Source organism: Engraulis encrasicolus, chromosome 22 (assembly GCF_034702125.1).
Source record: "Engraulis encrasicolus isolate BLACKSEA-1 chromosome 22, IST_EnEncr_1.0, whole genome shotgun sequence".
NCBI classification, from domain to species: Eukaryota; Metazoa; Chordata; class Actinopteri; order Clupeiformes; family Engraulidae; genus Engraulis; species Engraulis encrasicolus.
The window spans coordinates 31,129,157-31,156,917 of NC_085878.1; the positions used below are offsets into that span (position 1 = coordinate 31,129,157).

Genomic DNA, 27,761 nt, shown 5'->3' on the forward strand with positions numbered 1-27,761 from the left:
AATAATTTGATTTTCAGATGAAGGTCTGAGACCAAAATGTTTTTGCGAAATCAGTAGAAAAAATGCTCCAGAGAGCTACTAGCAGGGCTCTAAATTACAGTAACACCAACCAATTTTCACCAAATCTCACCAAATGCTGGTGAAATTTCAGTTTGACTGGTAGAAAAGACCAACTGACTAGCCACTTCGACCCATTAGTAAGTGTCTGTTTGGAAAGTGAGAAAGCATCAACTAGCCATTTTAGCTGGTGATGAAAAAAAGTTAATCTAGAGTCCTGGTTACGAGTCAGACTTACATTCCAAAGCATTCCTCATAGCGACGGCCCTCTTTTGACCAAACCTCCACCTCCAGGACACTTGGCCCTTGTGGGAACTGGTTGAAGTCAAATCGCTCCCTCCACTGTGGGTTGGCCTTCCTGCCCTGGCTCTGTTTGAACATGACACAAAGAGGAAGGCAGGGTTTGCTTAATAGCAGTTTTATCAAACTACAGAACAAACACTTTATTGAATGGGGCCGCATAAGTAGCTCATTCCTCATCTTTTTATTTGAGGAAGTATTGAAGTGTATTGTACCCAATATCCCAATAAATTTAGTGCTAACTCAACTCGTTTTGGTGCTAAATTACATAACACTCAGTGTTGAATTTCATACTGTTTTAGTTCATATATGGCCTAACAGTGATTCAACGCTCAAAGAGTTGAATCTAACACTAAAATGTAATTGGACCATACTGCATATTCTCAGAAGAGTGTTAAATTAACACTGCATTCTTTCTTTTTTAAACTGTGTGTGAAATCCTGTTGCATAAGACACACGGTGATGATTACAGAGAGCTGGACGCATGAGAACAAGCGTAGGCACTTCCAGGCATGTCTTCCACAGGCCAACAGGATATACGGTACAGTAAAGGAAGTATTTAGTCATGATGGCTATTTGCTAATTACCATTGACTTTGCAATCGCTATCTCTTACGTAACAATTTCTCATGAGAGGTTTGTTTTATTACCGTCTCAGATCTTATCAGGTGCCAAATAGAGAATGGATAACCATGCAGACTAACACACTGTCCAGTAGCTAACCCCTGACATATCGAAATACACAGTGAATCTAAATATGTTAAGTTGACACAGTAGAATTTGACACTGAGAGAAATTGGTCCTACGGCAAATTGGTGTCAGACAAGAGTGATAAAATGATGCAGTAGAGTAGAGTAGAGTAGAGTAGAGTAGAGTAGAGTAGAGTAGAGTAGAGTAGAGTAGAGTAGAGTAGAGTAGAGTAGAGTAGAGTAGAGTATAGTAGAGTAGAGTAGAGTAGAGCAGCTAAATAACTTTATTGATCTACAGAGATCTACAAGCATCTTCAAAGAAACATTAGCAAACAGGTGTCAGTTCAGCTGCAACAACTTTAGACATTCACTTATGAAAGACACTTCTGTGAGGGTCATTACCATTACAGTATGTATATGACAGACACACAAGAGATACAAATTCTATATGAATTTTTACTGTCACCTGATTTTTCATGAGCACCATGAAAAAAGCAGGCTCAGGTGACAGCTGCATCAAGTAGGGAACGCTCAATTCCCAGTTTGACACTTGGAGAGCAGGTAACTATCTATTTCCCCCCATGAACAGAACAGACAAAAAGTGGGGTATGTAATAAAATGGCAAGGTGAAGCTGGGGATAGCAAAGCCTACTTGTAGCATTTGGGAACAAACAGAGTAGCTTTACTTAGGTGCCTTCAGTGAGCACAGAATATCACAGCGAGTTGTTCAGCAGGGGAAGCTGCTCAGCTAAGACAGTAGACTTTTCAGTGTTAATTCAACACTCAGAGAGTAAGATCAATCAGAAGAGTCGATACTTAGTTAGTTCAATTAACACTGCAAAAGTTACTGCGTACAACAGTGTTGCTGCTTGACGAGTGTAGCTGTTTGACGGGTATCTATTAGCTCGTGACTAATAGGCCTTACCATAGGCCCCATAAGCTGAGAGTACCGCTGGGGGGAAAACATACTTTATTTGACAGAGAAAAGGAAGTGTGAGGTATGCTCTTTGGAGTACTTCTGACAACATGTCCTTTAATAAATGAATAATAGGGACACTAGACGGCATCCTACTGTATTACGTTATTGCTAGGACTCCACATTTACACTGCATAGTTTACTGGGAATGTTTCTATATATGAGAGTCATGTACAGCATGTTTACTTATGAGAATTGATGGTTACTGTATGATGAATAAAGTGTTAAAGGAGCAGTTCAACCAATTTCAATATGCTGTTGTATTGCTCACGCAACCCTTGACTTATCAGTATCTGGTGACGCTGCATTTTTTGCCTCTGCCCTTTCCGAGATCTGAGCTATTTTTATGGGGGCAGATTTTGTTTACATTAAAAACCTTCTTAACATAAGCCTACTCCAAATATTTTCCCAAAAGGTATGGCTGTTTGCTTGTCTGCTGATGTTGCATAACCTTTTGGATGTTTTTGGGAATAAATAAAAATGTTTTTTGAAATGTAAACAAACAACTGAACCCATTACAATGACCAGGATCTAAGAAAAGGCTGAAGAAAAAAAAATCTTGGGTACTGACAAGTCCAGGGTAGTGTGAGCATTACAACTGCATGTTGAAATTGGCTGGAGTTATCCTTTAAGCAAGCAGTAAGAAATGCAAAGTAAATGATTTATTAAATGTAATATGATTAAGTATAATTTAAATATGTTTATTTACTAATATAATTAGTAAATTGCCAATGGAGTATTTATCATAAGGTGCCATTGTGTTAACGTGCATTTCAGTATCCCGCATATGAGGCTTGTCCTGGTTATATAATTCGGGAAGAGGTGTTTATGAGTGTTCAGGTTACTAATATCCCGATTTAATACATGAAAACAGCAGTAAGAAAAGATCCACATAAACTCCGCATTTAGCCCCCGGGCCTCGAGTTTGACACCAGTGCACTACTAAGGAGTGTGTTGTAGGGTGTGGCTTCTGATTAGCTGGTGAGGTACCTTGCTCTTGTACTTCTGTTCTCCAAGTCGGAAGCGTACGAACATGTCCCCGGGGATGTCCTCCGGCAGGTCCTGGCCCTCCACCAGTGAGATGGTCCACACCCCCGTCCACAGCTGGCTCTTCCTCAAGCTCTCCGACAGACGCTTGCTCTGCTGCGACGGCCCTGACTGCTAAACGGCAAGGGGCAGCAGCAGGCCACACACACACACATACACAGAACGAACACACACACACACACACACAGGCACATATAGTCACCACCAATTCACTATAATCACAAATTAGGCTAACATCATGTTAATTTCTATTCACAGTATTGAAAATCACGGTGATATGCAGAACTGATGTGTACTGTCACACTTTAACTGAATGGTCCATATAATAATAATATAAAGATTTTAATATAATTATAATATTATAATAATAATAATAATTATACAGATTTTTATTTGTTTGATTCGTGCAGCCGTTTTGAAAACCTTGAGTCGATAGAGCAGAAAGGAAACAAGACAGGGAAGTGCTTGTAGATAACAAGGCTATACATGAGCCATCTTGTTAAAGCCCGAGGGGTTGGGTGCAATTAACCCTTTCAAGAACACCTGACATCTGTAGTGCCAGTGTAATGGCATGCTTAAATTGTCAAGTATTAGTTATATTTTGATGTTAAAGGTGCACTGAGTAGGACATGGCCAGAGTAGGCATTGCAACTATGCTGCTTATGGAAACTGTGCTGTCTATTGACAAATTTGATATTTTCATGAAAATTTCCCAAGTAATAAATTAATATTTAGTAGTATGACCATAGTCTTGCTGCTAAAAATGTTTATTTCAGTAAATCCTAAATGGTGGACATGGACATGACTTTTCATGTATGAAAAGTGCAATTTTCCCAGTCATAATGGTATTATTGATAATGGTAACATTTGTGAATGGGCAGCATGGATTGCGGAAATAAACTACTAAAAATATTACACAGTGCACCTTTAAGTAGTAGCCTAGGCTAATGTTAAAATGTAGTAGAGAATGTTGTAGTAGCCTATTGTAGCCATCTACGGTATTGTTTTTAACTTTCAGTGAAAGGTGCTCCATTACAGAAAAGGTGTTCTTCAGTAGGTTAAAGTGATAGGTCAGCAAAGGCAAACAGGCAAGCTGAATTTCATCAAATCATCAGCAAGGTGCTTCATGTGTTTACGTGACTGTTCAGATAAAGTGTGACCATGTGCACTCATGTATTAATTAATGAGGATGGATGGATTAGTGAGAGAGATGCGTTATTAGAAGAGGAATTTCACAATTTGTCTCTAGAGGTCTAAACAACAAACCAGTGTTTACCCTTATGCTTTTTTTCCTCTTTGGTGTTGTCCACTTCTACATGGGTGTGTGGATGAGGGAGTCAAAACAATAACAACAACAACAACAACAAGTTTAGTCAGTGGGAGAGAAGAGATGCCGAGTCAAGTCACAAGTGAGGTTAGACAGTTAGAGCAAGATGTCCTGAACAGAAACAAGCGGGCTTACTGAGTTCCTCTTGCCGTCCCCATCCCTCAGGGACAAGCAGACGTCTAGGAGCACCACGCCCATGTCCTCCTCCAGGCTGTTGGGGTCATTTAGGCTCAACACCAGTGGATACACTCTGGAGGAGGAGGAGGAGGAAGAAGAGGAGGAAGAAGAAGAAGAAGAAGAAGAAGAAGAAGAAGAAGAAGAAGAAGAAGAAGAAGAAGAAGAAGAAGAAGAAGAAGAAGAAAGGAGGAGGAGGAGGAGGAGGAGAAGGGAGGAGGAAGAGAAAGAGGAGGACGAGGATGAGAAGGAGGAGGAGGAGGAGGAGGAGGAGGAGGAGGAGAGGAAGAAGAAGAAGAAGAAGAAGAAGAAGAAGAAGAAGAAGAAGAAGAAGAAGAAAGAGGAGGAGGAGGAGGAGGAGGAGAAAGAGGAGGAGGAGGAGGAGGAGGGGGGAGGAAGAGGAGTCCAAGAAGAAGAAGAACAAGAAGAAGAAAGAATAAATAACAGAATTAATTTTCCTCATTCCACATGACTTTTTCCATTTCTCAAGTATTTCTTTTGCTATGTCGATTATCCATATACTTCTCAAGTTCAAGATCATTCAGCGCAACACTGCTGCACCCCATGAAGTCATCTGAAGTCAAGTCCCGATCGTAAACCTAGGACAGAATGTCAGAGAGAGCGTCAAAACAAATATGAACAGTGAAGCAAAAATGTGAAAAACGTGTATGCCCTTTACTTCCCTATCCAAGAAGGGATAGTATTCTTCAAGTACACTCATCCTCACCCTAACAAACAGTTTCTCCTCCAGGTCAAGGACAGGAAATGTGAAGGACTCATTCCAAACAGGGTTCAGGTTTTTGTACACAACCTTGCTCTTGTACAGTGTCTTCCCATCCAATTTGAATTTCACGTAGGGATCACTCGTGCCTGTGGATTTGAAAACAACAAAAAGATATTCAAAATCACAACGCTTCCAAAGATGTCACAGACAGCAAACAGCAAACAGTGGTGGACTTTCATGTAAATGGTGGCTGTGTCACAGGGTACGTCAGCAGCCTAACTGTAACGCTGTGCAACACTAAGAGGATGTGGTTTTGGTGATCTACATCTGAATGCAGGAGTGTGGACGTGGTGGTTTCCTGAAATACTGAAAATAAACGCTTGACAAATGTGCTTTGAAAACTAAGGAAGCAAACGTGAGAAATATTGGTGAGTCAAAGAGCAGTGTGTGTTAGAAACTAGAAACAGGAATGTTTTAGTAATTTAAAAATGATGTCTTAAAGTGCTGTCTTAAAGTAGCCTCTTTGCACAGACAGGCCTGTTCCCTCGTTGCTGAAAAGTCTCAGCTACGTCATAACAACATTGCAATGACATTACTGAGAGGCTTAAGTGACAGATAAACACTTGATCTTTGCAATTCTGGCGACAGTAAGGTTAGGTTATAACGTACGTTGGCTCGGCACAAAGGGGTTAAACAGATATCAACATTTTCATTTATCGCTGTGGTCTCTGACCTCCTGCAGAGGTCACTGTCACCCATCAGCCCCTGCCAAACCATACTTTCACACCTCTTGGCTGTTCTCTTTCAGTGTTGCCAGATTGGGTGGTTTCCCGCCTAATTGGGCTGTTTGGGTTGGCCATCTACTGGTACTGAAACAATGGGCATTGGGTGGGTTTTTCTGCAGATTCAGGGCCATTGAAATCAATACAATTTGGTTCAAATTGGATGGGATTCAGTGCCTCCATGCGTTTTTAGAGCGTTTTTTGGGGGACTGAAAATGATAACACATCTGGCAACTCTGTCCTCTTTCTCACACCGCTCACATGGCCCGTGAAGTGCTGCTGCATTCCTTCTGAGCCTACACCCTCGTACTCGTACGCGCATAGCGTAGCGTAGCCTAGCCTACACTTTTGACACACATCATCACCATGACAGCGATACAGTTACAGGAAGTTAATGAATACGCCAAATGCCCTTCCATAGACTCAAACTGACATGATAATTAATAGTCATACGATATGATCTCTCAGGACATGAGAATGAGGTAGTCGAAAAACAAGAATGTTAAAAAAAAACAAGGTGAAGTAGAAATCAGAAGGTTTTTCTATTTAAATTGAGAAATTAGAATCCTGGTTACCACCATAGCAGACAACATTATGACAAGTTATTGTATGGTGACTGATGTAGCATAGCATCAGATAAATATGTGTGACATAGCCCGTTTTGTACTCTAGCAAGGCCGCCTGTGAAAGGGCTTGAGAGTGAAACTGATAGGAAGCACTGTAGCCTATGTACATACTCGGGAAGGGATATACACATGTCTGGTTATGAAGGAGGCATTCCATGGGTGTGGTTTTGAAACAGGTTTAAATTCGCCCCACTGGAATGCTGACTGGACACACACACACACACACACACACACACACACACACACACACACACACACACACACACACACACACACACACACACACACACACACACACACACACACACACATACACACACACACACACACACAATACAGCATCTTCATGTCGTGACTGAGACATCCAATACTGTAGTTCATACCTCAGTGTCTGCATCACATTGCTTGAAAGCCTGTGTGTTGCTCCTTCCCTGTAACCCTATACTACGCTGTATAGATTACCACAGTGTTTGAAGGTGGGCAGACAAATGATATCTAATGCTCAGAGTTGGCATCCTTACAGATTATTGTCAAAAGTGCTCACATTCTCACAGACAGACCAGGAAGGATGTCTGTAAAAGGATTACCCAGGTTATGGAGGTCAAAAGAGCTACAATACTTAGAAAGTACTCAGGGACGCAATATAGTCTAGAACATTATATTATATAAGGAATTGTGAGGAACCTATGTCTCGAGGGCCGTTTATGGCCCTTGAGGCAGTCTTATCCAGACCCCAATATCATTTTAAAGTTATGCAGTTTCACATGAAATATGACGTTTTGTAAAGGAATCTTAGAAATTACATTTGTAATATAATTAAACTACATTTTCAGGGGACCTAGTGAAGGTGGGATCTGTAGTGAAGGTAGTCACCTTCAATATAGGCCTAAAGTGCACTTGGAAATCTTGGTTTGTAATTATGGTACGGCCCTTGGAGGACTTAATACAATTTGAAGTGGTCCCTCGAATGAAAACAGTTCCCCACCCCTGATCTAGAAGGTCTTAAATCGAGCCTCTAAGTGTTGAATTAACACTTTATTTATTTTTTTATTTTTTTACTGTGTAACCTGTAAGAAAGACATACTTTTTTTGGTGATATTTAAAGAGTCAAGCTCAATGATTCAAAAACTTTTTTTTTTTTTTAAATCTTCAGAATGCTCACAAATTCTCTTTTGAATACCATGACCTGGGTGAAGGACAACCTTCACAGACATGCTTCGTGAGCGGCCTGCAAGAAAGATGTCTGCCTTACCGCAGCGATCTCTGATGACCAGGTTGCGTCCCTCCTTCAGGGTGATGGCGAGAAGGTAGGTCTTCTGGGAGTCTTGGCTGGCGTCTGGAAGGCCCTCGCTTCCTCCAACGTCTAAGAACTGAGGAGGCCAAAAATGTGTCAATATTGTGCTCCAACAGAGTTGGGCAATCCAAGTAGATGGTGGGCAAGATTTCGTAGCTCCTTTAGAACATGAGTTTCGTTCTCACTCTCGAGTGGCAACTTGATTTTTCTAATATGACCTCCTGACAATATGTAAAGCAATATTCTGGCTGTTGCCACGCTGAAAAGTTGCACGTTGATCTTAAAAAATAACGAAAATAAAAAAAACTGGGGGTGACGTCACATAATGCACAGTCAATGGGAAGTCTCCGCCCCTCAAAGTTGAAAAGGGAATATTTATCCGCATATCGGGCTTTTTTCATAGGCAGATAATTCACCTAATCATTGAAACAACGTAGGCATTTCATTCCTGAAAAAAAAATAACACAGCTTGCATTTCTTTACTGACACGTAGTTTTTTGGCGAATTGATCTACCCCCGTCACCTCATTGCTCTATTGCTTTGAGGGAACAGACCTGTCATCTTATTGACATTTATCTCTCGTTGCCCAATAATGGTCAGACAGTCGAACACTAACAGCGAAAAAGAGCACTCCTGAAAGTTTGAGACAAATATTTATTTTTTTGCATGTACACAACAAGTGAGCCCACTTACCCCCCAACTTGTCACTTTTTGCCATGAAATCTGACGGTTCCGGGTAGCATGCACGCGCTAGCTGTATTCTGCCTCGTTGACTTAGCATTGACGTGACGTCACTCGGTCGGCTAGTTTTTCTTGTCATTTTTATAAATCAATGTGCAAGTTTTGAGGATGGCAACAGCCAAAATATTGTTTAATGGGTTGTCAGGGGGTTATATAAGCAAAAATAAAGTTGCCACTCGTTAACACCAACGAACTGACAAGATATGAGACTGGGCCCACCACCTAAAGGCCCGGGGGCCACATGCGGCCCACTGAGCCATTTCACGTGGCCCGCAGTGCCTTCGCAAGACAGATAACTTTTAAATACAAAGTGATGCTCACGCAACTCTTAAAATGACTACCCAATCCAGGGGTCTTGTAGGTCATACAGTAGGCTACTGTACAGTAAATACATTTACTCTAAGTACAATTTTCAGGAATGAAAGGGCAAAAAAGTTATGCCAGCCTACATTATTATGCATTATTGGCAGGAAAGATGGCTGTGAGATCTTGCCCTTCGACGAATATTCTAAACCCAATGCGGCCCTTGGCCTTGGGTCAAAATAATTGCCCACCGCTCTGCTACACTGTCCGTCAAAACACTCTCTTAGCCACTCAAGTACACAAGTAACTAACTTAACATCACATTTAATTTGGCAGATGCTTTTTAACCAAAGCGAATTACAATAGATAGAGGAACTTCACAAACTTCACTGAAACAAATTACTTAAAATTAGAGGTGTATGAAGTAGAATTATTACTCTTATTGTAATTACAAAACTAGTAAATCATATAACAGTTTATACACCACTTTCTCCGCTATACCTAATGAGGTAGATATACACTGTAAGAGTACTTCTACAGTATTTTAACTTAATACAAGTGAACTAAGCCAGAACTAAGCCCACTTCTGTCTTTTTATTACAAGGCAATTTTTTCCTGTTGCTACCTCTGCCAGGAGGTCTTTTGGGTCGTGTTGGATTGTCTGTTTTTTTCTTTTTGTCAGCAGGATAACTCAAGAAATTATCCACTGATTTGTATGAAATGTTGTAGAATTGTTAGAAATGACAAAAGGAACAAGTGATTAAATTTTGATCTGGATCGCGATCCGGAAACAGGACTTTTTTAAAAGATTCTTCACCATTGCAGGATAGGGTGAATTTTGACATTCCAGTTTCTAACTCCACAACAACAAGGCATAAAGATTTGAAAAAAATAGTAGGGTGTGACGTAGTCAAATGTTCTATCAAACAGCTTCCTAGGTGGAGGTCTGCACTCTCTGAGTGCATTTCTAGATTTATTTTAAAGAAAGGTGTGCTAGCCTATACTTAGACTACATACCTAGCCTGATTTCCAACTCACTATCGACATGTATAATTTGTGTTACATGCAAATGTAGTGTTTAGGCATTAGGTAGTTAGCAGAGGAACTTTGCTGGATCACATGCACTCCCCTTTGCTGATAGCAATCAGACATCCCAATACAAATTCATGCATCGGTGACTCTAAATACAGGTCCATTCATTCCATTGTCCATTCGTCTTTCTACATTCAATCTTTTCCTGTTGCGCCATAAACACACAAGTGTTGTGAATGTCAACAACAGCAAAGTACTGACCACTCACGTCTGATTTGCACAATAAGCAACCAGCTCCAACTCTGTAGTTGTGAGGCTCACTTACTGTTGATTTCAGCAACGTCTGCGAAGATTCTCAATCATGTTATCCAAAAAGTTAAACAAGAGTATATAAGAGTTCAGCAATCTACCAGTTTAGTTAATGCACCAGTTAATGTACCAATGCATCAAGTACAAAAGCCATTACTACACCAACAACACAGACATTAGATGTCAACATTGCAGGTAGCTAGCTCTCATTTCTGTTTTGCACATTAATCAAAGGACTACTTGATTAATGCCACTGGAATGATATATCTTTCCAGAGAAACAGTACTCACTGTACTCACGCCATTGTTCTCAACCTCCTTAACTGTTTGCGTCTCCTGAGGACTGGTTTCTACGGGGCTCTGCAAAAAGTGATGCATGATGAGTCAGTACTACACACTGGAAGCAGGAGAAGTCAGCCTTCACACCGCAGCGCTCCCTCACGCCACGACAGTCTTGCTCAAATATGAGAGACTAGCTGCAAGTGAGCTTCTTATTGCCGGGGTCAACTACCTATTGATTTAATCCGTCAGGGGCCGGCGGCGGCACACTTTTTAAGGTGAACCATGGAATATGGGGTCTTAAATCGGGCTTATTAAAAAATACCAGCGCAGCCAGACATTGAGAATGTGTAGCCACAGGTGTAACCTGCCACACACCAACAACAACACAACAAAGGAACACGCCAAAACACACGAAAGCTTTTGTTTTTGTGCATGAACAAGTATGACTTGTACTGCAGAAATGTCATTAAACTTCTATCAGTATTGCAAAAAGGGGTTCAAAAAGTGTGTGATAACCGTTTCTGATTTAAAGGTAGAATATGTCACTTTTTTAGCAGCTTCTAGAATTTATGCTGCCCATTCACAAATGGTATCTTTTTCATCTACATATACAGTATACCACCACCATCAATTTCAGAAATTTACAATTTTTAGACATGAATAGGTGGATCTTCTCCATGTCCAATTACCAGTGATAGATATCTTTGGCTGCAAAGCTTACTCTACTTTGTTCAGACAAGTAAATAATAGTTAACTACTTAGTGAATATCCATAGATTGTGAGCTGGCACAATACATCTTTCAAAATAAGCAACCAAAATTACATCATCAACCTTTAAATGACCTTCTGATGGGATGCTGTAACTCATTTTGCAGAAGTTCGCAAATGGAGGGCTGCAGTCTGGCCAAAAGCCCTGCCTAAACCCTTCAAGCTGATTTAGCTTGTACCTCTTCCATTACTCTACTCTGAGCCGCTGCAAACAATTTTGTTGACGTGCAACTGCCCCTGTCTTCCTGACATCAACACCGCCAGAGCAATTTAGGCCTTAATCTGCTTCCCCAGTGATCTACCATGAGATTTGACTCGCTTGACTCTCCTGCAACTGTCCTAAGAGGGAGCGAACTGAACTGAACTGAACTGAACTGAACTGACAACATTCATGCCCTCGATCTGGCTCTGTGCTCCTGTCATAGTTGTAATGACATGTCATAGTTGGGCATAGGACATGTGTAAGACAATACACAAAGTGTGCTCCTTATACCGCACTCCAAAACCAAAAAGCAAAGACAAAGACATACTTACATATTTGCGGCATGTACTTCCTGGTCTCATTATGCTTTGTGTTTTTTTTTAATCCTTCAAGCCAGACCCCATCGAAAGTGTCTCACCTTTTCAACTGAGTTTACACACATTTGGTCAAGCTACCCTACACTCAGCCTACACTCACTCTGATGTGCACTGAGCCACTGCAGAACAGCAACCAGTTTTAGCACAAATGTCGACAACCTTTAAAACGCTTCCTTTTATATCCCTCTGCGGTGACCGTGTTCAGGTATATAGTGTCAGGGTGACTATGCCACCACAATAAATATGGCACCACGTGACTTGTTTTTTTAAAAACAAGAGAAATTGAAATTGAGAACTGGCTATGCTTGTTCAAACACCATACACAACTCTGGACTACAATGGAAGGGAGAAGTGCACTTGTCGGCTGGCTGGTTGGCTGGCCAAGGAACCATCTGGCCTGGGGGAACAATAGGCATCTTGCTCGAACGAGCAGCCCCCGGTGTCCACCAAGGAAACTTGCTAAATGTGGCTGTTCGGCTCACGCCGGCTCAGGTGACACAGCCTTCAGTTTGGGAACCCATGCTGTGGAAATGCTATCCCTCTACAAACACCAGCGTGTAAATATTAACCTAGGCCACATCCTTAAAGCAGACCCGCTCTGCCTCCGCCTCTGCTTCTGTCTTGTGTGTATACATGTAATGAGGTCATCTCAGTGTGTTTTCATTAGCTTGATTATATCATGGATGGGATTATGGGTGGGGAAACGCACACAGATACACAACCTCTTGTGTGTGCACACTGGGATGTGTGTTGACTTTTAAAGACAAACACAGGCAGACACACATACAAACACATATAAACATGCCCAGACACACAAATTCACATACAAGACAATCCCCATCTTTATCTATGAGCATGAGATGTGGTCAGTCATAGCCTTTTAGTGATCACTGGGAAAAAACAACATCAATAACATTGCTATGACAAATAGTATTAAGAAGAGAGTATTAACCCCTTTGCACAGAGTATGTTATAACCATTCCATCACAAAAATTGCAATGACTAAGTCTTCATCTGTTACTTAAGGCTCTCAGTAATGTCATAACAATGTTGCTATGATGTAATTGAGTCATTTCAGCAATGAGTGAACAGGCCTGTCAGCGGGCCCATCTGCACAAAGAGACTACGTAGCACATTAAGACTTTGTCATTTTTCATTTTGTTGACAACAGGCTTACAATAGACGCTCTACATCAGGGGTGAGGAACCGTTCTCATTCGAGCGTGACTTTAATTTTTTTTTAAAAAGTCCTCCAAGGGTCGTACTATGAACACAAACCAGGATTTCCCCCTGCACTTTAGGCCTATATTGAAGGTGGCCACCTTTACAACAGACCCACCTTCGCTAGGTCCCCTGAAAATATAACGTGATTGTTTTGCAAATGTAATTTTTAAGATTTCCTTGTAAAACATGCCATATTTTATGTGAAACTGCGCAACATTAAAATCATAACGGGGGCCAAGACGTAAACGGCTGTACACGGCCCTCGAGACACAAGTTCCCCACCCCTGCTCTACTGTACATGAAGGGGTTAAATGTACACAGAGGACAGCACTGTAGCTGCTGCTCACCTCAGTCCTGTCGTCATGGACTCCTGACACCTCGACGGTGGGCAGCTCCGTGCTGAGTAGGACCCCTTGCTGACCGTTCTCCTGCCCGTCTGGATCCCTTGCCTCCTGCTGATGCTGATAATGATGCGCCTCCCTACTCTCCGGAGACCCCGGCTCGTCTGTGTACGTGTACGTGCGTCCACCACTCAACGCCTCCGAGGAAGCCCAGTCTGTGGGAGAAGAAGGAGCCGCCATCATCATCCGGGGACCGTCCAGCTCGTCCGGTCCAGGAAACGCACCAGCCAGAGGGGATGGAGACGCTGAGACGCGGGTGGTGGGCCCTCGCGGCCTACTGAGTGGCGTGGAAGGACTGCTGTGAGAGGGGATGTCCGGCTGAGAGGCCTGCAGGCTGGGGTCCCGGGTGCGGAGCGGGTGGCGCAGGTAGGTGATGTCCGGCACGGAGGCGCTCATGCGGTTGTCCAGCAGGCTGGGCTGGCTCAGACTCTGGCTCACCTAGTAGAGCAGAGTAGAGTAGCATTTAACAATCCCTAGGGAAAATTAAGGTATCCAGTAGCATACATACAGAACAAGTCCAACAGGTGGACAAAGATGCGTCCGTCTATGCACTGCCGCCTTGAGCACACAGGAGGGAATTAAATTGAAAGAAAGTGTTTCAAACGGACAGACAGGCAGACCAACCGACGGCCGGACATACCCTCTTATAGAGTTGCTAGGACGCATTTTAAAACACACAGACATTACACACATCATTGCACACATACAGCATATTCACCATACGGCACACACACTTATACATTCATTTAGCCAAAGTCAGATCTCTCTCTCTCACACACACACACACACTCCCGGATCTCACCTGGTCCTGCTTGCTGTGGCTCTTGCGTCCGCCGCGCAGGTAGCTGAGGAAGGGCTTGGTCTTCTGCTTCAGGTTACCGAAAACTTTCTTCTTTGGCTCCATGGTGAAGGAAGGAGGAGTGGAGTGAAGTGGAGGGGAGGGGAGGAGGGATGGGACGGGAGGAGGGGAGGTTGGTGGTGCGGGACGGGTGTGGTGATCTTCCTCTTACACCACTCTGATGGGGAAGGGGTGGGACTGGCTGTCAATGATTCCTGGAGAAGAAACAAGCAAATCCTGTAGTACCGCTGCAAGACACCAGGCTTAGAACAGACAGCCTAACATGATGGCTCTAATCACCCTGAAACCGGGAGCTCATTGGTAACTTAAAACAACACTAAATTACTTGATTTGCAATTTTGTTGCCCTACGGGTTAGAGTAGAGTAGAGTACTTTTATTAATCCCGAGGGGAATTAAGGTGTCTGACAGCTTACATAGATACAGAAATACAAGACATACACAGACCTTTTATTGCACTATTGCACTAAATTACTGCATTATTGAAGTAAACATATAGCAAAAAATTGAGAACAGCACATCAGTTAATATATACACACCCACGCTCTCTCTCTCTTACACACACACACACACACACACACACACACACACACACACACACACACACACACACACACACACACACACACACACACACACACACACACACACACACACACACACACACACACACACACACACACACACACACACACACAGACACAAACCTACTACACATTATTGCACATTGCAGTACACATATAGCACACATTTAGTGCAACAGTCAGCCTTCCATCAGTTCTCACGCACACGCACACGCGCGTGCACACACACACACACACACACACACACACACACACACACACACACACACACACACACACACACACACACGCACACACACACACACACACACACACACACACACACACACACACACACACACACACACACACACACACACACACACAACTCTCAGTGCCACGATGTAATGATGCAACGATATATTAGTCATTGAAAAGTGAATTACCATAGTACCACACTGCTATGTCATGACACAGGGCCTTTAGTAATGCACTACAACTTGGTCATTGCCATTCTGGTAACAGCAAATCTATAACTCTGTGTCTTAACGGTTAAGACATGTGACAAATCCCCAGGGTAGGAATGACAGGACGCGTTCCTCAGCTGTTAGAGAGAAGGAGAGGGACAGAGCGAGAGAGAGAGAGAGAGAGAGAGAGAGAGAGAGAGAGGCAGAGAGAGAGAGAGAGAGAGAGAGAGAGAGAGAGAGAGAGAGAGAGAGAGAGAGAGAGAGAAAGACAGAGAAACAGAAAGAGTTCCACATGTGTGGGCTTGCTGAAATGTTGATGTAATTTCAAAACTCGCACCCATTAAATACCCTTAGCAATCCAGCAGCCAGCCCCGATCTCAGAAGCAGAACAAATTCTGTGAAAATGCCACGCCTCTGCTATGGACTAGAACAGTGTTTCCCAACCTTTTCTGTCTAGCGAATCCCCTAAGCCTCTTAGTTGTGCCATGAGTACCCCCTAATTCATGTTCTATATCGCTTTCTCTGTCCTGATGTGACTGTTCAATACATTTGTTATATTAAAAACATTTTTCCAAGTACCCCCTGCAGTGTGCTCGTGTACCCCTAGTGGTACACATACCCCTGGTTGGGAGTCGAAGACATTTCAAAAGAATGGGAGCCAACACGGTGCAACCACTGGGAAATTGTTACTGGTAATTCTTTCAAACGTTTTACAAGCAGAACCATGAGCATACTGTTTTGTAATGCAGTGAAATTCAAGCTCAGAGACTCTAGTTTAGTGTATCTTTGCTTTTAATCAAGGTTCAAATTGTTGCATCACAGTGCCATGGTAGAAAGCAAACTGCGACCCAAAGTCCATACCAATATAAACACTATTGAGTCGCAATCTAGTTGGCAGTGTGGCAGGATGTCAACACACTTCTATTACATTGTGCCACAAATATACACATGCGCAAACACACACACGCGCGCGCACATGCACACACACACACACACACACACACACACACACACACACACGCGCGCGCACATGCACACACACGCATAAACATGCACGCACGCACACACACACGCACGCACGCGCACGCACGCGCACGCACACACACACACACACGCACACACAAGGGAGGTGTGTTTATAAGAGTGCCACATACACATCGCTACTGCTGCTGCTGAAGGGTTGTTTGGTCTTCAGAGGCTAAACACCCTTTTCTAGTCTGCCCATGCCATCAACACAGGAAGGCCTATCAGCAGCAAAGTTATTTGAAAAGAAAAACACTTTTCTTCACCAAGCCACTCCAAACAGTTAAGTTCAATATGTCTTTCATATTATGACATGTCCACTAAGGACTTTAAAATTGCCCACGTGTAGCGGCAGTGGGGCCTTCTTCAGGGCAAAGTGAGTCTGAAACAGTCAAGTATTTTGTTAAACAAACATCCCACTTGTTGATTGCTTGATTGCCCACAATTAGTGACACCTCCTCCATCACAAGTGTAGCTCAGACCCGCCCCTCAAATATATCTTGGAAAATAAACATAACAATAGCAAATCCAGTACACTAAACATTCCAAAACGCAGATTCAGTATACTAAAGACAATAGCAGTTGTCAAAATAAACAAACACACTTGTTACAAAAAAGGTCTGTAATCTATTTCCTCATAAAGACCTGGATGCTCCATTGCCTTTAAGCTCCAGATCCAAAACGTTTCTCTCTGTAACAACCTTTTCAATCTGTCCCCACCTCGTACAGTTTTCTTGATAACTTCAATCCCCTGTATTTTCAAAGATGAGGGCATCGTGGGCCAGATTTGCACCCATGATGGAGGTTCCAATGCAGGGTCCAATTCCCATATCATCCATGGTTTAAGTGCCCTTGAGAAAGGTAATTAACCTCACAGGGACAGGGACTACAACCAATACCCTGTAAATAACGGTAAGCCTCTTTGGATAAAAGCATCAGCCAGATGTTATTGACATGCACTGTAATGCAATGTAATGTGAAAGAACAATGTGATTAAAAAAAGAAAGAAGGAATAAAATGCTACAAGGAAGGGGAGAAAAAAAAGAGTCCGTCCCTAAAGAGTCGTACTAAATATAGGTACCTCCAGAGAGGTGGTGGCTATGTGTTGTGTCTCGTTGGAGCACAGTGTTTCCTTAGATGTATTAATTAGCATCCACTTTCATTTCCCCAGATATAGACACACTCCGGCAGCAGCAAAACCTCCACCGAACACCGTTTTTTTCATGAACTATGCTACTGTGTGTGTGTGTGTGTGTGTGTGTGTGTGTGTGTGTGTGTGTGTGTGTGTGTGTGTGTGTGCGTGCGTGCGTGCGTGCGTGCGTGCGTGCGTGCGTGCGTGCGTGCGTGCGTGTGTGTGTGTGTGTGTCAGGGGGGGGGGGGGGGGCACACTCTGTACTTGCTTGAATGTCCTCTTCTTAAGTTGCTTTGGTTAAAAGTGTCTTCTAAATGTAATGTATTATTAAGTGATATTCTTTCAAAATTAAAAATAAAAAAATAAATAATAATAGCAATAGCACATTTCAATTGAAATGATTGACCCAATTAATTGCCAACTAAAGCATACTAAAAAGCAGGTGGAGCGGCAACAGAGAGAAGGGGAGTAAAGGAGGAGAGAAAGTCAGTCAAGTCTCCTGTTGTTATAAGACAGTGATAAGGGACTGGAAGCCCTGGAAAGACAATGTATATGTTGGCTTCTTCTTACACAATCAGAAATGTACAGTGGAGCTACTCCACTGAGCTACTAGTAACAATAAGTGATTAATAATAAATACAAATGAACATTTAACATTGTACATGTTAAATTTTCAATGTTAAATGCTCATTTGTATTTATTATTAATCACTAATTGTTAGTCCATCACCTGTCACACACCTGTCCTGTCTTGCACTTTATGTCAGTCTGTAAAATGTCAGTCCTGTGTATGTCTATGTCTTGGCATGGTATAGAGAGAGAGAAACGTAATTTCATTTTCCTTGTATGACTTGTGCATATGAAGAATGTGACAATAAAAGCTGACTTGACTTGACTATGTTTAATCTGGCTGAACGTTTTTGCCTCATTATTATCTTTGTGACAGGACAGTGAGAGAGACAGACAGGAAGCGAGTGGGGAGAGAGATGGGGAGGGATCGGCAAAGGACCCAGGCCAGAATCGAACCCGGGTCACCGGTGGAGCAGGCCAGTGCCCCAGTGCCCTAGTCAAGTCAAGTCAAGTCAAGTAGGTTTTATTGTCAATTTCTTTACATGCACTGGTCATACAAAGAATTTGAAATTACATTTCTAGAGCCGCGGTAGGACCGAAAGAAAACTTTTTAATTCAAAGTGATACTTTCAACCAACATTCTTAAATTCTTGTGGGTTTGAGATTAAGGAAGTACTGTACTACATAGACTACTCTGTATTCAGAGAAAATCATTTAATTAGATTACAATGAGCAGGAGTTAAATAGCCAACAAGTTCAGTCGGCATACATTCTTTCTTGACATTATTATGAACATGGGCAAGTGTCCTGCAACTTCTGGCCCTTCGGTCAATATTCTAGACTAGTGTTTCTCAACGGAGGCGCTACAGCCCCCGAGGGGGCATTGGGGAGCCCTAGGGGGGCGTTGAGAAGGACACAACTGAGTGGGTGCAGGGCTTAGGCACCATTGGGGGGGCATTAGTCTATTTAAGTTTTCAATATTAAGGGGGCATTGGCAGGCTTATGATGAGGCCAGTGGGCGTTGGGCGGCTTATGAGGAGGTCGAGGGGGCGTTTGTTCAGAAAAGGTTGAGAACCACTGTTCTAGACCCAATGTGGCCCTCTGCAGCCGACATAGCCCATACAATTCTCACCACAAGCTGAGCAAATTATGTGAAGTAAAATACTTTCGCATATTTGCACAGAACAGTTCAGTGTCAACCAAGATAAATACTACTTGTTTTATGATAAGATCACCATTAGCTCTTTTTCAATTTTGTCCAAGAGTCTGTGAAAAGGAAGCAGAGTGAAAAATACACAAACATCGTCTTTCTCTGATTACGAGATACTTCCTTATATTGAAGGAATTGCAATTAGAGTCTAGAGTTACTTGGCAGGCCTGTTTGTTCTGCTTCTCATAGCAACCCTAGTCACTGGCCTGTGACCTAATGTAGGTGAGAAAGAGCATGCAGTTTTCTCTCTGACATGAGTAGAGGCACCAAACCATATCTGCTGACTGGGTAACTGGAGTGTAGAAAAGATGCAACGTCCACCAGAGCACTTCTTTGTAGAAAAGCCGAACTCTCAAGTGTGATTCTTATACTTTATTTTAGTGGGTTAGCATGACAGACAGACGTTTCAGCCAAAGCCTTCCAACGCCGAAGAAGGCTTAAGCTGAAATATCTGTCTGTCATGCTAAACCACTAAAATAGAATACAAGAATCACACTCGAGAGTGCGGCTTTTCTAGAAAGAAATCTATGGATCTGCTCACTCACATCCAAAGACCTTGTAAAAATATGTTTTTTTTTTAGTTGAGCGCACTTTCTGAAAAGAGACATCCAGAGCACTTCCATCTATTCTACACGCTGTGTGAAAATGTGGAAGACGTGGGGGAATAGGTCTGCCACTCTTGGTCATGGCAGTACAGGTAGAATGAATGAGTGGGGAAACTGGCCAAATTCTCCACTGGGTCCACGGGGCATTTCAGCACAAAACTTATATAAATTACGATGGACTTTAATACTTCACTCTTAGCTGGCGCTTTTATCCAAAGAGACTTACAATTATTTACAGGGTAGTGGTTACAGTTGCTGGAGCAATGAGGGGTTAGGTGCCTTGCTCAAGTGGGCCCTTTAGCCATGGTACTATAGGGTGAGGTAAGGGTGAGATTCAAACCTGCAACCCACTGAGCTAAAGCCCATCTACTTAACCATTAGGCCATTGCTTCCACAGAGAATATGCTCTGAAAATGTTACACTGGCCAATGTAAAATGAACACAATTTTTGAGTGGAACCAAATGCCATCGGAGACAGCGTTTATTAGTTAACTTTAATTACATTTGCACTGGTATTTTTCCTGTGTCTGGGCAAGTGGCAGGGGGTGGGGAGGCAGTTGGGGTATAAGGAAGTGGTCCTACACTATAAACATGAATAGAAAAGTATCTCAGTGCATCAGATGTTCCTGAATGACCAAATATGCAAATTGCAGGCAGACAGACTGTCTGATTACTAAACAGTGCCCCTGCAAATAAGGTCCTCATGACAGACCTCTCAGTCAAAGCAACAGTTCGGCGTGGGAGCACAGGTTCCGTATGGTACAGGTACAGTGCGATTCTAGGCAGATAGCTTAGTGATACCACATTTATATGAAACTTCGGGAGAAATGTTTACTACGAGCCGACTGCCAAAGTTAGCATCCGATACACTCAACCTCTTAAAACTCACTCACATCCAGGTCAGCCGTAAGAGCTGTGGGCCGGCAGTGGCCTAGTGGTTAGGGAGATGGTATTTCAATCTAGGGGGTTGTAGGTTCAAATCCCACTTGGCCTCTCCCTAAAATCTCCATCCAAGGCTGAAGTGCCCTTGAGCAAGGCATCTAACGTTTCAGTTACAATTGTAACTTCGGTTCCCTGAGTAGGGACCAGACCTATTACTCATGGATCATCTGGCGATTGATCAAGTCCCATGAGTAGGTCGCAATTCCTGCGATAGGGAACCCCGCTCCCACACTGCTGCAGGGATTGTAACCAATACCATGAATAACGATACCTGTAAGTTGCATGTCGTTTTGGATGAAAGCATCAGCTGAGTCTAATGTAATGTAATGTCTAAGGAGGTAGGACTGCACAATTAATCGTAAAATAATCAAAATCGTGATAAAATAGTGAAATCGAACTCATGATTTTAATCGTGATTTAATCGTGGCAATAGTGACCTACTTTTGAGAGCGTCCTTGAAGCCAGAACATACTGACAGGCTGGTGTTTCTGGCCAGAAATCTGTCCACTTAAGTTTCATGCTATTGCCTTTACATAATTATTACAATTCATTTTATTTTGCTCATCCCGTATGTAATTCATTCTTGGTTATATTTCATCTTGTTATAATTTTCAAAAAAATCTGCGAAAATCAATAATGGTGATTAATAATCGTGATTATGATTTTGACCAAAATAATCGTGATTATGATTTTTTCCATAATCGTGCAGCCCTATAAGGAGGTCATCCTGTGCAGTCTGCTACTTGGGGCTCAAACTCACAACCTTTTCAGGAGGCTGAGGCTTCGGGACGGAGATGCCGGTCTTACGTCTCGTTTTTTTTTCTTTGAAAATGTAATCACTTCAGCAAATTTGATAGCACAAGGAGGGCCGCGACCTGACATCCAGATTTGCCATTCATTCATATACTGTATGCATCACTGAAACTATGGAAACATTAACTGAAGTTTGAAAAAAAATCCAACTTTTCAAATTCCACAAAAAAATACCTTATGCACTTCTTATACTTGGGGTGAAAAGATTTGGATACTTTTTGCTCAGGTGGCACATAAGTCCATGAGTCCATCTTTATACTGGATTTTCTAGGCTTCCGTTTTGCTCAGAGTTGTATGAAGCAGAGGTAGAAGTACTCTTACAGATGTGATTACAACACTAGTAGTATGATATAACAAAATTGAAACCATGTAATATCATACCACTAGTGCTGTAATTACACATGTAAAAGTACTTCTACTTGTACTGTATACATCTCTGGTTTTTCCATCTCAATAGCAAAATGGCTGTATATCTAATCTCAGTGACACGGATGTGGGGTGTTGACTGAGCCACTGTTTAAATACTTTGGATCCTGTGCACTTGTTTATCTGAATAGTTTTTTTTAAGGCCTCTGAGGCCACAGTGAGTGAATGCATTGAATGAATGTAGGTTTGGCTGAGCAAGGCTAAAATCATTAAATACGAATCTACATACTACATTCTACCACAAAAACACTCAGCTCTCTCCAAAATGACCCTGGATAACATCTTACACTTGCCGCAGGCAAAAAAATAGCTGCCTGGACCAACATTCCCTGACTCAGGTCCAACAAATACGCGACACTGCACTGTCAAGACAGGGACCCGGGTTCGACTCTGGCCCGAGGTCATTTCCCAATCCTCCCTCATCTCTCTCTCACACTTGCTTCCTGTCTCTATCTCATACTGTCCTATCAAAAAAATGTAAAAATATATATTGACAGCCTTTATCCCCTTTGGCTTTCATCTTGAAGCAAAGAATCAGTGAAAAAAAATTTCAGCAGAACATTTTTCAAACCCATTTGCGGGAGGCTCTCAGTGGTCTGACTGGGGTCATTCAACCGCTATTGCAAATAATGTCTCCGTGTTCCATGTGGAAATCATCATAAGGGCACAGAGTGATCTTGTACTGTTGTTTGTGCATGTTCAGACTGATCCACTCAACGAGCACATGGGCTGAAAAAAAATAGCTGGCAAAAAATGGAGGAAGTCACTGAGGAGGGCAGAACATTGGAACACGACTGTGTGAATAAAATGTGGCATAGTGCTGCCTTTTTATCACGCAATTATGTTAACACTTGCCAAGCAATTTAAAACAAAGTGCAATTTGACTGAGTCTCCTGCACTTATATCATGAACTGTGAAAAATAATAATAAAAGGAGGAAATGAACAAATGGGAAATGGAGCTGCACACGGACAAATTGCTGCTGAACTAAATCCTTTAATCTGCACTTTCAGAGCGCTGTCCCGTCGCTGTGTCTTGTCGATATGAGCTCCCCATCGAACTGAGTTACCAAGGCATTAGAAAGCTCTACCAGTGTTGCCAGATTAGGCGGTTTTCCGCCTCAATTGGGTTGCTTAGGATGACCGTTTGCGGGTAAAAAGGGCAAACAAATTGGGTATTTGGGCGGGTTTTTCTGCAGATATGGCCATAGAAATTAATAGAATTTAGTTGAAATTGGGCAGGATTTAGTGCTTCCAGGCCAGGTGGGTTTGATCTGATCTCATCTGGCAACCCTAGTAGAAGTCGTAGGGGTTAGGAGTATGGCAGCAGGCTACTGGCAGCTCATGTTGACGAAGCAGGCTGCGCATTTCGACAGGACGCCGGCTGCCTGACTGGGTCCCCATTAGATGAATATGACTGACGCCAGAGCATCCTACCATTACCTAGCCTGACATCACACCTGTGTAGAAACACACACACACACACACACACACACACACACACACACACACACACACACACACACACACACACACACACACACACACACACACACACACACACACACACACACACACACACACACACACACACACACACACGTATACACCTTACCTACCCTTCGGAAGCAGCTAGACAGTGACAACTAGTCCCTTTTAAAATCCTTGACTAAAAAAAACCCCCAACTAAACAAAACATCACAAAAAAAGAAAAAGAAAAAAAAAACACAGCACAAAGGCTTAATCTCCTTACAGGTTCATAAATTGTTGACGTGTCCCGCGTCCTTGCTGTTGACCCTATGAAAATGTCATCAGCTGCTGATCCAGTGCGGAATGGAATGGCCCAGCTGCGATTAAACATCCCGCCAGCCGGCCTGCAAACGCACTGTTTGCAAAGGATGACATGACTATTGTGTGGGTCTACATGTGTCTGCTAGGGTTTCTGTGTGTTTGTGTGTGTGTGTGCGTCAGAGTGTATGTTTGTGTGTGTGTGTGTGTGTGTGTGTGTGTGTGTGTGTGTGTGTGTGTGTGTGTGTGTGTGTGTGTGTGTGTGTGTGTGTGTGTGTGTGTGTGTGTGTGTGTATTGTGTAAGTACAGTATATCACGAAAGTGAATACACCCCTCACAGTTTTGCAGATTTTTGAGTATATCTTTTCATAGGAAAGCATTACAGAAATTTCACTTTGACACAATGATTAGTGACCTTTTAACAACATATTTAACCGCTTAAATTTCTTGTTCACTCAGAAAAAAACTAAATACAGCCATTAATGTTTGAACATGTACTCACAAAAGTGAGTACACCCCAGATTAAAATCCGGTAGAGAAGGGGCTGTGTTGGCTCGAATCGTCTCGAATTGAAACGAAATGAAAAGGGATGAAAAGGAAGGTCATCAGTGTGCGTTTCAACCTTTCTTTGCATTGAACTTTTACATTTTGAGTCTGCATCTGGCTTAAATAGATTGGTGTGAGATTTGAATGCAATCCTATGGAGAATATCAAGATCTGCTTCAGTAGTCACAGTGCATGTTGACATGCATGTTTCTTTTAGGTGTATTTCAGATTGCCAATGTTGACAGCATTCATGCATCCCCAAACCATGTCAGTCCCACTACCATGCTTGGCTATGGAGAGGATACATATTGGTCTGTTCATCTCTCTTGAGACCAAGATAAACAAATTTGCTTTAGATGGTGTCAAGCATGTGTGGTGGTAAACAAGTGAGTTTTACAAAAAAGGTGTATCCTCTCCATAGCCAAGCATGGTAGTGGGACTGACATGGTTTGGGGATGCATGAAAGCTGTCAACATTGGCAAACTGAAATACACCTGAAAGAAACATACATGTCATCATGCACTGTGACTACTGAAGCAGATCCTGATATTCTCCATAGGATTGCATTCAAATCTCACACCAATCTATTTAAGCCAGATGCAGACTCAAAATGTAAAAGTTCAATGCAAAGAAAGGTTGAAACGCACACTGATGACATCCCTTTTCATTTCGTTTCAATTCGAGACGATTCGAGCCAACACAGCCCCTTCTCTATCGGATTTTAATCTGGTTTAAACATTAATGGCTGTATTTAGTTTTTGTCTGAGTGAACAAGAAATCTAAGCGGTTAAATATGTTGTTAAAAGGTCACTAATCATTGTGTCAAAGTGAAATTTCTGTAATGCTTTCCTATGAAAAGATATACTCAAAAATCTGCAAAAGTGTGAGGGGTGTATTCACTTTCGTGATATACTGTATAGTCCATTCAGTAGCACAGCAGATAGAGCACAGAGGTAAGCTTGGCATTACACAGAGAAATACTGTACTAGAGTAAAGGGGGGGCATATGCTGGAAATGTGTAGTCTTCACTCCGAGACAAAGCTTAATCCAGGACTCCTTGGCCGTGTGACATGACCCCTCTATGGTCCCTGGATTAGCACAGACTAAAATGTTTGAAAAGAGTAAAGGCAAAATGGCAGAGACGCCATGTAGGGAAAAAGAGGCAACATGTCGAAAGAGAGAGAATCAACAACACTGTCTACTAAATACACACACAAACACACAGACGTACGCATGCACATGCACACACACACACACACACAGACGCACGTGTGCGCACACACACTCACACTCACACGCACGCATACAAGCACGCATACAAGCACATACACACACACACGCACACACACACACACACACACACACACACACACACACACACACACACACACACACACACACACACACACACACACACACACACACACACACACACACACACACACACAGAGTACAGAGAGATATCTATGTATCACCATCTGATTATTACTATGTAAATGGCACTGCCACCTTATTACCAAAGCACTGAATGGTGTTCCACTGGTGGCAGGGGAGACACCATCCTTTGCCGATAGCCTATATCAATAAACCCCTGCATGCTCAAACATGGGGCAACCGCTCACTGAGAAATTATTAACTTAATGTCAAAGTCCTCAAGCTGGCCATGGTTGCCACCAGAATGACCATTTTGATTGGTCCTGGCAGTAGGCCTAAGGCATGAGTATTTTTTTCATCATGCCATAGGCCTACCAACATAGGGTTTTCATAATCATAACGCATTACTTCCCTTTCATTCAGTGAATCCCACTGACTGCTTATCATATTAGGTCATGTCATGTGACAAAAGCACTACATTTGTTGTTGTTGGTGTTGGTGGTGTGTGGGTATTTATTACACGATTATAAACTTCACATAAACCTCTGTCATTTGACCGTTTTATTCCTGATGAGCTCAGCTGTCCAACACAGGGTACCCTAACTACATCAAAGCAGGGATGCATTTATGGACTCGGCGCTTGGGTGCTTGACGGACCCCAGGCACAGACATTAAACCTTGGAGTTTAGATAAAAGAACATGGGGCCCGATGCGTACTAAATGTATACAATAGGCCATCTAGACTGCATTTAGTATAAGAGGCAACTTCCAGAATACGTTGCCTCAGCATCCTAGCCAAATGAACTAACCCAAAGACGCACGAAGTCTGAACCATGGCTGTTGTCGGTGTGCCAAATAATTTTACGGGCTCATTGACCACCCGTACTCTGTAAATAATTAAAAGCCATCAGAGAAGTAGCGAGGGGATTGAAGAATGGGTGTTGAAATTCCGCAAGGAACCGTCAAAGTACACATTAATCAGCACCCAATTGCTTAAAATGCTCCGCTGATAACGTATCTTTGTCACTACAATCTCAAACTCTCGAAGCAGTTTTTGCATAGGCCCTTTAGTTTAGATATAGCCCACTTATCTGACAGTCCACCGACACTAGCTTAAAATCTTTACTGGGCAAGACCAGTAGCCTAAAATCAGCAGAAGCTCGTCCTCTCAAGGGACAGTTATTCATAAATAACACCGTGGGAAATATTTCTTAAAGTACCTTAAAGCGAAATATCGCTTTCAAGATGCAGCCTGACTTGTCAGCGTGGGACACATCGTCCCCAAAACAAACAGGTGAGGACTCGCATAGCCTACCACGCGCGCACACCTGGGACAGTTACGCGCTATCCTTCAATAGGCAACTTCCCGTTTCATGTTACACGAAATAACAGGAAAAAAACGTTTGAAAAACATACCTGACCCGGCTGATCAAATCATTGTAAAAGTTAAACCGGTCCACTTTCATACTGGACAGACCTCTAGAAACGCACTGGCCAACATCTGTGCTGTCGCCAAAACGATACTTCCTCAAGTGAGACGAGTCGATTGATGGATTAAAGGGTGGTGCTTAAGCCTGGGGCCACGCAAGTTTGGCCGATACAAAACAGCAAAGATGAACACAACGGCGTGAGATAAAGCTCTCCTTTCTTTAGTTTAGGGTAACGCGTTTCTTTTCTTTTGGTAGCCTACATTCCGGTTTCGCAAGGTTTCCCCTCAGTTCTTGTGCAATGAGTTTTAGTCAACCTACTACACCCCAACATAAACATGTAAATCTATGTGTCCATCAAAACAAGTGTAAGTAACACTTCATTTTTT

General features: G+C 42.6%; 1 protein-coding gene across 6 annotated transcripts in view; it reads right to left on the reverse strand.

Annotated features, from left to right (window-relative positions):
• The window catches only part of mctp2b (multiple C2 domains, transmembrane 2b), a 42,691-nt gene extending 15,205 nt beyond the window's left edge, over nucleotides 1–27,486 (reverse strand). The window contains exons 1-11 of one of the 6 annotated variants that reach the window (XM_063188840.1): nucleotides 27,362–27,486; nucleotides 14,435–14,685; nucleotides 13,579–14,070; nucleotides 10,680–10,739; nucleotides 7,954–8,071; nucleotides 5,297–5,439; nucleotides 5,092–5,168; nucleotides 4,531–4,645; nucleotides 4,345–4,380; nucleotides 3,012–3,182; nucleotides 296–426 (exon numbers count right to left, since the gene is read on the reverse strand). In XM_063188840.1, the coding sequence (XP_063044910.1) occupies nucleotides 296–426; nucleotides 3,012–3,182; nucleotides 4,345–4,380; nucleotides 4,531–4,645; nucleotides 5,092–5,168; nucleotides 5,297–5,439; nucleotides 7,954–8,071; nucleotides 10,680–10,739; nucleotides 13,579–14,070; nucleotides 14,435–14,536 (1,445 nt within the window). In that variant the 5' untranslated portion in view covers nucleotides 14,537–14,685; nucleotides 27,362–27,486. Of the gene's footprint in view, nucleotides 1–295; nucleotides 427–3,011; nucleotides 3,183–4,344; nucleotides 4,381–4,530; nucleotides 4,646–5,091; nucleotides 5,169–5,296; nucleotides 5,440–7,953; nucleotides 8,072–10,670; nucleotides 10,740–13,578; nucleotides 14,071–14,434; nucleotides 14,686–27,361 lie in introns of all 6 variants that reach the window. The other 5 variants (XM_063188839.1, XM_063188838.1, XM_063188842.1 and 2 more) reach the window with 5 other exon arrangements.
• Between the last annotated feature and the right edge of the window lie 275 nt (nucleotides 27,487–27,761).